The sequence below is a fragment of the Oenanthe melanoleuca genome, chromosome 1 (assembly GCF_029582105.1).
Source record: "Oenanthe melanoleuca isolate GR-GAL-2019-014 chromosome 1, OMel1.0, whole genome shotgun sequence".
In the NCBI taxonomy this organism is placed as follows: Eukaryota; Metazoa; Chordata; class Aves; order Passeriformes; family Muscicapidae; genus Oenanthe; species Oenanthe melanoleuca.
Window position 1 is genome coordinate 55,233,231 of NC_079333.1, and position 10,358 is coordinate 55,243,588.

The 10,358-nt window shown below is 40.0% G+C and overlaps 1 protein-coding gene across 1 annotated transcript in view; it reads left to right on the forward strand.

Moving 5' to 3' along the window:
- VWA8 (von Willebrand factor A domain containing 8) overlaps positions 1-8,190 on the forward strand; it is a 178,474-nt gene extending 170,284 nt beyond the window's left edge. Inside the window, exons 43-45 of the mRNA XM_056484352.1 lie at positions 2,276-2,374; positions 3,532-3,770; positions 6,030-8,190. Of these exons, the coding sequence (XP_056340327.1) occupies positions 2,276-2,374; positions 3,532-3,770; positions 6,030-6,138 (447 nt within the window). The 3' untranslated portion in view covers positions 6,139-8,190. The remainder of the gene's footprint in view (positions 1-2,275; positions 2,375-3,531; positions 3,771-6,029) is intronic.
- Positions 8,191-10,358: the final 2,168 nt, after the last annotated feature.

Sequence of the window (10,358 nt, forward strand, 5' to 3'; positions counted from 1 at the left end):
GGTGGATGCCTTTCCATGCCTGCAATAGTTTGCTCAGATCATTTCAGCCTCGCCTTGCCCGTAACCAGGTTGTCTGTTCCCGCCTTGTGCAAGAATGTGGAGGGGGCCCTACTGTAGGGTCAACATCTAGTGTTTCATCTAGGAGATACAGCAGTTCCTCTTACACAAGATGTCACACTGGGTTTAAAATCACACTGTTTGAGATGAAAGCTTGGTCTATTACTGATGTGTGTCAAGAACCACAATGATATTCCCAAACAGCAAAGTTTGGCCTATTCCCATGAACTCAGTATGGCAGAGCTGACTCAAGGACAGGCAGTGGGAGACATCCAGGAAGCCAGGAAGGAGCCTTCTAAAAGGAATCAGCCTTTTTACACAGGAGAGGGGCAGCATTTTGCTTTGCATAGTTAGGTTGTTGATTTAAAAGTGGTACTGAATGCAAAACTGCTCAGCAGAGGATGTGCAAGGTTTCATAATTAAGAGCCTACCCTAGATGTGTGGGCATTTCTGACATTGCATAAGAACCACAAGCACTGTATTTTCTGCCCCATTAAACCTCTGCTTTATTTAGTTCCTCTGATTTGAATAGTCTTTAATTTTTAAACAACACTCACGCACACATTCCCTGTGCATGCTTCAGGTTTTATTAAATGGGATATATTCCTGTTTTATTTAGGAAGTATTTTGAATGTAACCTCAGCATTATTCTCAAAATTTGTATATTTTCATTTGTGGTGTCTTCATATCCATCAAGAGAGTCTGAAGCATTATTGGTGATAAGAAATAGGTTTTGAAGACAAAGCATCTGGCAAACTGTAAGCTTTGCATGAGTCTGGGTAGCAAATACTAGGCATTTGAGAGCTGAGGAGAGTAGAAGAGAAAAGCCAACAGAGCAGAAAGAAATAGGATTGTGTGGGGACTAGATTATATAAAGATTTCCTAGGGAAAGGAAGTCTGATTTACGTGGGGCTGTCATAAAATGGTCTGACCTTGGGTGAAATAATCTACAGTATATTGCACATTTGCTCTTTAACAGAGTGAGGTGTCACCTTTAGAAGTGTTGTTCCAGCTGCTCTAGCTTTCTTTTGATAGATTTTAAGCAAATTAGTGATGTGGAAACAAAAAGAGCTTTGTCTGTTTGTCTGGAGCTATTTCTCCTGTCTCTAGGACCTGACTTACACCAAATAAAGTGTCTTTCAATAGGAAAGAAAAGACAGAAAGACTGTGAGGAATAGACCTGCCTTTTACCAGATGATTATGTGAGAATTAGGGATGGTGAACCCAGCAGGAACCTGTAACTGTACTTGAAATAAAGAAAACAGAAAGATAAAATGCTGCATCAGGGCTTCCTGTCAAGTAAAGGCAGGTCTGTGCCAGCTAGGCAGGGGGATATACAGACATGTTCATGCTGAGGAATTGCCAGCTCAGGTCTCCCTGGGCTCAGATTCTGGACACTGTGCTCTCTTGCTCAGTGTAGACAGCTCTTAAATCCATTTTTGTCCTGCTCATGAATTCTCCCTGACACATCCACAACACAAAGGGTAGGTCAGGACCTTGCCATAACTCAGCTTGTCTTGATTTTCATGTAACAATGAAGCTCTCACATAAAACAGAGGCCTTTGCAATATTACGTTATTTGTTCAACAGGATATTTGAGCTATCGTAGTTCCATGTGTCAATTTTGCAGCATCTCACAGGAGAATGATGTGCACACCATCTCCTTTGAAAACATACAGGGGCTCTTGGAATTCACTTCTCTATATACTTTCAGCAATGGCTTTGATCTGTTGTGCACAAAAATAAGGGTACTGATTTTAAAGAAAGGGGACTTGTAGTACCTTTTTTTTTTCAGAGCAGAATGAGGTCACCAAAAAGATTCATCAGACGTAGGAGCTACTTTCAAACAATGTGCTTCTTGTTTGTCAGACTCAAGAGGATGAAAATTGCTGCTTTAAAAGAAATACGTAGACAATGTGAGAGGGCAAGGTCTTGATCTTACACATCATCGCTCTGCAGTTGGTGGGATGATGTGAAAAACAGACCATGGAAATAAGGAACTGTTCCTTAATTTCATTATTTAGCAATTCTTTCCTATGTTTTCATGTCAGTGAGAAATTGCAAGTAGCTCCCTTAAGTAGCTCATAAACAGAAACAGGGAACTGTACTTGGGGTCTTTTTGTTGAAAATTGCAAATTGCCTTTGATCTGTCTTATGTCATTGTGAGCCAAGGGCCATTTGTGAGTAACCTGTGACTGATGATGTTTCTTTCTTGCAGTATGACATTGTTGGACATTCAGGAGATGGCTTCAACATCGCCTTGGTTGGGAGTGACAAAGTTCCCAAGAACAATAAGCAAAGATTAGAGATTCTTAAGGTAAATCCTAGTGACAAGTGATGCTGGTAATTAAGGATTTTATGACTGTAAAGATAAAACTGTAGGTATGCAAAACATGAGGATAGTAAAATAAAAGACAAGAAAGGAAAAATCTGTGTATTTGCTTAAAATTGAAATAGGACCTTTTAGAGACATGGCAGAAAACAAATTGTACAAAAATAGTGGAAGCTGGGTATGCCTTATTCTGGGCTGCTGCACCCTAAATGTGTCATTTTGACTACCTGTCAAAGGATAGGGGAAGTTCCAAAGATTATACAGTGATATAGATAGCTCTGCCCAAATCATGTGATATTTTTAGTGCATAAGTGACTCATTCAAAACTGTAGAGGGATCCCAAGTCAGTGATTTAGCCTGGTACCTTCAAGAAGTTATGCATCCCAGTAGCATTGGGAAAATGCGTCAATGCTAAATTTTAAACATGTTAAATTACAATGGCAAAGTGTATTCACCAAAACTTTTCTCTAGTAGGATGAAGAAAAATTGAATATATTGTAGGATTTACCTGATTGGTAGCTTGATAGGCTAGAAGCATATATTTGAGCTTCCTTCAAAAACCATTTTTAAAATAGCTCCTTTGATTAGAAGAACCTGTAACATCTAAAATTCCTGGCCTTCTACATAGGTAACAGCTTCATCAATGAATATGGTGTATTTTTTTTTTTTTTGTAACAGCGCTAACAAAATGTTTTATAATTTTTAAATGTGACTGACACTGTCAGGAAACAGATATTTGACAATAACTAAATCACTACTAAGATTGGAAAGTCCAGTGTAAATTATGAGCCTGCAGGAGCTATTCATAGCATTAGGAAACTAAGCCCTGTTTTCTTCCTAAAATACATAGGAAATTATCTACTCAAACTGCAGCTGACCAAAGTGTTTTACCTTCCCTAAGGCCCAGTCTAATTAGGTCCCCATGCGGGTTTTGATTGTGTTTTTAACGAGTGCTGCTGTCTTAAAATATGACACATTATGTACAAAAAGCTGCATCTTCTTTTCTATTTGGAGCACTGTCTGCATTTCTGATGGGTCCCCTAATACAGCAGGGGAATGTTTACTCCTCCTGTGCTAGCTGAAATGAGTGCTTGTTCCTGAAGTCACCTTATGTGTTTCCACGTGGTTATGTTGTGACACAGACCATGCATGCCCACGCCCAGTTCTGCATGAGTGGAGACCACACCTTGGAAGGGACAGAACATGCCATTCGGGAGATCGCCAAGGAGGAGGCCGACGAGTATTTTGTTATCGTCCTGAGTGACGCGAATCTCGAGCGCTACGGAATTCCGCCATCGAAGTTTGCACAGGTCTTGACCACCAACACTCAAGTCAATGCTTTTGCCATATTTATAGGATCCTTGGGAGACCAGGCAGATAGGTAAGTGTGTTTGGTTTATGCCTAGTACTGCTTGCTTTCATTCAGCATAAATCTAAATTGTGCTTTTATTGCAGTGAGTTGCCCATGCTGTTGTTCTGCACTGAGGTCACAGTATCAAAAATCATAGAATGGTTTGGGTTGGAAGAGACCTTCAAATATCATCTGTTCCAACCCTCCTGCCATGAGCAGGGATGTCTTTCATTAGATCACAGTGTTTAAAGCCCCATCCAACTCAAGTTTGAACACTTCCAGAGATATGGCAAAGACAGCTTCTCTGGATGACCTGTGCCAGTGCATCATCACTCTCATTGTAAAAATTTCTTCCATATCTCCAGTCAAAATCTACACCCTTCCAGTTCAAAACTGCTACACCTCATTCTGTCATTACAGGCCCAGTAAAAACTCTCACTATGTCGTTACGAGCCCCCTGTATTTATTGAAAGGCTTCAATAAGGTCTCCCTGGACTTTCCTCTCCAGGCTGAACAACTCCAACTCTCTCAGCCTGTCTTCATAGCAAAGGTGCTCCATTCTGCTGACCATTTTTGTGGCCATCCTCTGGACCTGGTCCAAAAGTTCCATGTCTTTCCTGTGCTGTGGACCACACAGCACTCCAGGTGGGGTCTCACCAGAGTGGAATAGAGGGGCAGAATCACCTCGCTCACCCTGCTACCTGCACTGCTTTTGATGAAGGAAAGCCAGGGTACAATTGGCTTTTTGGACTGCAAGTGCACATTGATGGGTCACATCCAAGTTTTCACTCATCTGGTTTTTTTTACTATTATCATTATTAATGTGCTGGTGAGAAGCTTCTGGGTTGTGCAGGGAGGAGACTGGCTTGTGGATCCTGTTGACATCCCTTATAGCCAGCAAGTTCAGAGCATCCTCTGCATCCAAAAGGAGCAGCTGATGCCATCCTCCTGCCGCAGGATGTGCACTATACTCTTATGTAATTGGCTTCAAAAAAGCCAAAAATTTGACTTGGATACTCCCCTTGTGTTAGAGACATAAATTCTTTGGAGTGTCTGAGACAATATGTCTGGGTTTAGTTCTACTCCATAATTTCACTTTAAAATGTTCGGGCACAAGGGAAAAAAAAGAATTTCTGTCCCAGGTGTTCTTCCAGATTCCATATCCACCAAGTACCAGTACCAGCAGCAAAAAGCTGGTATAGCCACAAATATCAACAGTGTCTTTTCTATTTCTGTTTGAGTCTTCAACTAGAGGAGAATGAAAGAAATCTGAAAGGGAGTTGGCCCTCGGTAGATAATTTTAAGAAGTAAAAGGTTGAAAGACACAACTGCACAGACATCATGAGTTGTGACTACAGGTCTGTACCTCAGAGCTGTGTTATTCATCAAAAGAGAATCCATTCTGAAAGCTTATAATTACAGAAAGTTCCTTTACTTTTGATAGAAATTTAAAAGAGAAAAAACATCTTTGACCATATCCTGCTGTGTAAGAGATCTTACAATAGCCTAGTTTGCTGGGTATGGAAAATGCACACAATGCTGTCACTGAAATGCATTTCTATGTATGTGGACGTGCAGAATTAGACAAAGCCTTCCTGTAACTGCTGTGGAGGAAGGAGAAGGGAATTCTGTGTTTTTTAAAGCTTCTTTTAAAAGTGAGAATTTACTTAGTAATTTAGCATTGAAAGAATAGTATAGAGCAAAATCTTATGCAAAAAGCGGAGAAGAAGTAAATCCCAGGCCTGCTAACTGGACATGAGGGAGATGGGGTTTGTAACATGCATCTAGTTTGACTTTTAAGGGTGAGTTAGGCTGTGAAAAAAAATGTGTCAGGTTAATATTGGCAAAAGAATCCATTTCTGTGTAATCTGCAGCAATGTCAAAGAAGAAATACAAAGAGCACAGTTAGAATCATTGGACTTGTTGAACTGAAAGAGCTGTGGGTTCATGGCAGTTGATTTAGTATAAGTATCTTCATTTCCAGTGTAAATCTATAACTGTCCTCAGCAAACCAGTTGTGGTGATGCCTCATGTGATCATGGTACCTTGATCAAAATGGAGTTCTGGCATGTCAGAAAAAGAACATGGATAGAAATCTCAGGAAAGACTTCTGTTCATGTTGCTGAAATTAACTCTGTGCCATACCTGCTCCCAGTGTTTTCTCCCTCTGCTGCTTTCCCAAACATTTAATTGCATGGTGACAGCAGTGTGAGGAATCCTGTCTTGTGGTAGGAAAGATAATTTGAGGTGTAATTGTGTCTGTGTCTTGTCCCTCATTCTGCTCCTTAGGCTGCAGAGGACACTGCCAGCAGGTCGGTCTTTTATTGCCATGGATACCAAACAGATCCCTCAGATTTTGCAGCAGATCTTCACATCTACCTTGTTGTCAAGTGCCTAAGCACCACTGATGTCACCAGGTGTGAACTGAAAGAGGAAACCCACTCCTGCTGGAGCTACGAACCCTAAAACTGAGGATAAACACAATTATTAATAAAATATGTACCCTTCTCTAATCAGCCAAGCAACCATAAATCTACATGATGGCCAGGCTGTAAATTTTTCCCCAGAATCTCTCAAGTGACTTAGCACACTCAAAGAGCTGCATCGGGGCACAGGATGGCGACAGAAGGAATGTTTTTCTGGAGGGACAAACAAACAAAGGACAGTCTGTGATCATTCCTCTGCCTGCTGTGTTGCCAGCACTAGGGAATCATCTCACCCTATTTCATTAAACATGGTTCACTGGGATTTGGTAATCCTGTGCAAGGCAGATCCAGGCAATCTGTGTCAGGGTTTCACATGCCTATGTTTGAATGGGTGGTTAACTCCATCTCTGATTTAAACAGGACTGCTCTTGCCAGGCAGGAAATCCTTCCTTCCTCTCCTATTGCTTTCTTCTCTTGATGGGCACCAGGGCTTACCCTGACTCTGGGAACAATGGAGCAGTTTGGAAACACTGACTGTCACATGTAAACATTCATTATCTGATCAGGCACGGTGCTCCGAGTTGTCAGATCTAGTGGCTTTCTAGAGAAAGTGTCTGTTAAGAAGTAAAATAGCACAAAAGTAGATTGGTTCAGTTCTGCCTATGAAAAGTAAGGGGAAAGGGTCAAAACACTGTTAAGAACCCAAGAGGCAGTGTTTCCAAGGAGGGAATTCCTGCCACGTCCCCTTTGCACGGCCGGTGATGCTGCATCCACTGCACAGAATCCCTGGGACAGCTTCAGCACATGGGGGTGACTCTTCCATCAGGAAACAGAAAGGTTGCTAGTGCTTTGCAAGAGTGCATTCATGGTCTGTTTTTCTTGGGTCATTTGAAGGTGAAACTGGAGGAGAGATTTAGGCATGAAAAAAATAAGTTATTTTTTATAAAGCAAGAGGAAAGAACATTTTAGCAAGATATCTGTGTTAGAATGTATTTAATATCCAACTTAGTTGTAAAGACTTACTTTATAACTCAATCAGTGGGTGTTTGGTTTTTCCCATGAGGTGATAATTCCTCTTTATCTACTGAAGAAGAGATATTTTGTAGTTCTTTGGGAACAGTGGAATACTCGATGAATTGAATGTATGATTTAATTAAACTGGTGCGGGGGATGTGCACCATCACTGACTGATACTCTGCTGATATTAATTAGAGAGTAACTGAATAAAAGAACATTCAGGAAAAGTGCTTATAAAAATCTGAAGGAGGAATTTATATTCTTTTAATATTTCTCTTACTCCTGAAGTTGATCAAGCTGCACCTTGAGCGGTATGTGTGGAAGGGAGGAGGCAGATTAATTTGGCCTCGTTAAATACAACCAGTGGTGTTTTAAGCTTATGGTGGTCATTCTCTACTCCGTCAGTCCTGCAGAAAAAAATCTTTACCAGAGCATCAAAAATGTCCCCTAGGATGAGTTTCAAAGTCTGGGCAGCTTTCAAATTCTTTATGACAAGACGGGACAGAAGACATTTTTCACAGTCTTACTAGCATTGTTATGATAACCATATATGTGAAAACAAAGAGATTGAAGATGCAGTTCCTGTTTGGAATTGGGAGGAGAAGGTTGAGAAGGTTATCTCTGGTTGGAACAAATGCACATGTACGCACACACATACAGATGCTGCTGCTAAGGGGAAGTGCGCTTCAAAATAAAAATGTCTTGGTCCTTTAAACATATGATAAAATACTAAATGCAATAAAGAATTGATATATTAATAAGGCTCTTAATAAATATGTGTTTACATGGAAATTCTTTTAGAAGTCTGCCTTTATTGCTAGCAGTCCTGAAAAAAATAAACTTTTTCTTGCCATTAACAAACAAATGCACTGTACACTTTCTACATGACTTGTGTGGATAAACTTTCTCACCTCAGATTTACATGCAGTAAAATACTGTTATTTTTATCATTAAAAAATTAGTGCTATATAAGGAAAAAACTATGATAAATCCAGTTCTTAATCTTTTGTTTGATCATGCCTCTAAATTATACTTCATGTATAAGTGTCATTTACAATTACCTTTCTGTAGTGTTTGGTTTGGTTTTTTGTTTTTTTTTTTGGTTTTTGTTTTGTTTTGTTTTGAGAGCTGCCTGTTGTATTTCAGTTCATGTTCCTTGGGTCTGTAGGATACAGCCATAAACCTGCCCTCTTTCAGTTTAAGGCCATTACCCCTTGTCCTATTGCTACATGTCCTGGTAAAAAGTCCCTCTTCCTCTCTCCTGAGCCAGCTTTAGGTACTAGAAGGTGCTGGAATATCTCCTTGGAGCCTTTTCTTCTCCTGTTGTCTGACCAACCCCAGCTGTCTCAGGCTGTCTTCACAGGAGAGGTGCTTCAGCCCTCTGACCATGTTTATGTCCCTTCCCCAGACTCACTCCCAGAAATCCATGTCCTTTCTGTGCTGGGGCCCAGAGTCTCTGTCAGGAGTGGACAGGAAAGAGGTACAGCACTAGATTTTGAGAGAAAGAAGAAATGAGTGAACCTTTTTTTAAATTTTCAGTTCAAAGGGAAAGGGCTTGGGTTTTGGCTTTAGTAACATTGCATTGCAGAGCATATTTGACCTGACAGTGTCTCTCTAAATTATAAAAATTCAGGGCAAAATTTTCCCCAGGCTCTACATCTCTCACCTGCTTTAATGCCCATCACTATCCCAGGGACATCAAAGCAGCAACTGTGCTTTTCCCTGTCCCACCAGGACTTGCAGCATTATTTCACTGCTCAAAAAATCAGAAAACACTCCTCTTTCATGTTCCTGGGATTTGCAGAGCTTCCTAATATGCATTTATTTTTAATTAGTGGAATGCTTGAGAGTAACATGGCTTTGTCTGGCTGACAGCAGCCCCAGTGGCTGCTCTCATTGCAATGCAGGCACCAGCTTTGTGTGTCACTCATCCCCTCTGAAAGCATGTAAAGGTATTTTTCATCTCTTCTCACAGTTTCATAAGGCACTTTTGCACTCATCAGTTTTTATGGAAAGACCGTGTTTCAGCAAATGAATAGAGCTGCCAGTTGGAGCAGGGCCTGGCCTATCACTAATGCTTTAATAGCATTAGTCACATCAGCAGTAGTGATTTTAATTACCTCTTGTAATGCAGATTTTGGTCTAATTCTGTTTCTGTATATAATGTGTTCATACCCACTAGCCAGTTAGCAGCACTACACAGTCATTTAGGATTATTATTTAACTTTGGTGCAAAAATTTCAAAAAAAAAAGAAAAAAGTAAACCAGAAAGTCCAGGCAGATGAAATTTCAATCAGAGCAAATGAAGGTGATATCTCACTCAGGCATGTGAGATTGTTTACAAAAATTTGTAGCAATAAAATTCCCCTACAAAAAAACAGCTTGCAAAGCAAACTGATCAGCTGAAGGATTTCCTCTTGTAGGAGACTGGCTTCACACCACCAAAATAAACAGGTAACAAATTGCCTAATTCAGAAGTGTTTTTGCTTTTGAAATTGCTGTGTCAATGTGAACAGCATTGTCAGTGAATAAAATGTTTTAAAGTCAACTACATTTTCTGGGAAATAAGTATATGTGGGAAGATTGCAGAAGAGATTTTACATTCTTCAGGATGAAGGTGATGGTGGATTTTTTCCAAAGACAAGGACAAAATTACAACATTAGATGGTCATGAAAATGAAGTTATTCAATTCTCCACCTTTTGACAGGACAAGCATATAAAAATTAAAATCTATTTTTAAAAACCAGATACTTTAATATTACTCACAACATCCTTAGTCTGAACATCTGGCATGACTGCATGCTGAAAAATTCTGTGTATCAGAACACAGATTTACTACTACACTATTTGATCCTACTTAAAAAAAAAAAAAAAAACCACAAACAAAAAACAAACAAACAAACAAAAAACAAAAAACAAAAAACAAAACAAAAAAAAAAAAAAAAAAAAAAAAAAAAAAAAACCTCATTGCAGTAAATGTAAATGAGAGTTGGAACTGTAAAAAATATCTGAGATATTGACCCAGGTTTTTCCACCCATCACATGCAGTTTTTCTTTGGACAGACTGAGCTGTGCAAATCCAGGTAGGGCTGGAAGCTAGACCCAGACCCTGGTTGCCTAAGGCTGTGGATCCCTACCAGCTGGGTGGAACCTGGCACCAGAGTTCCCTCAGTT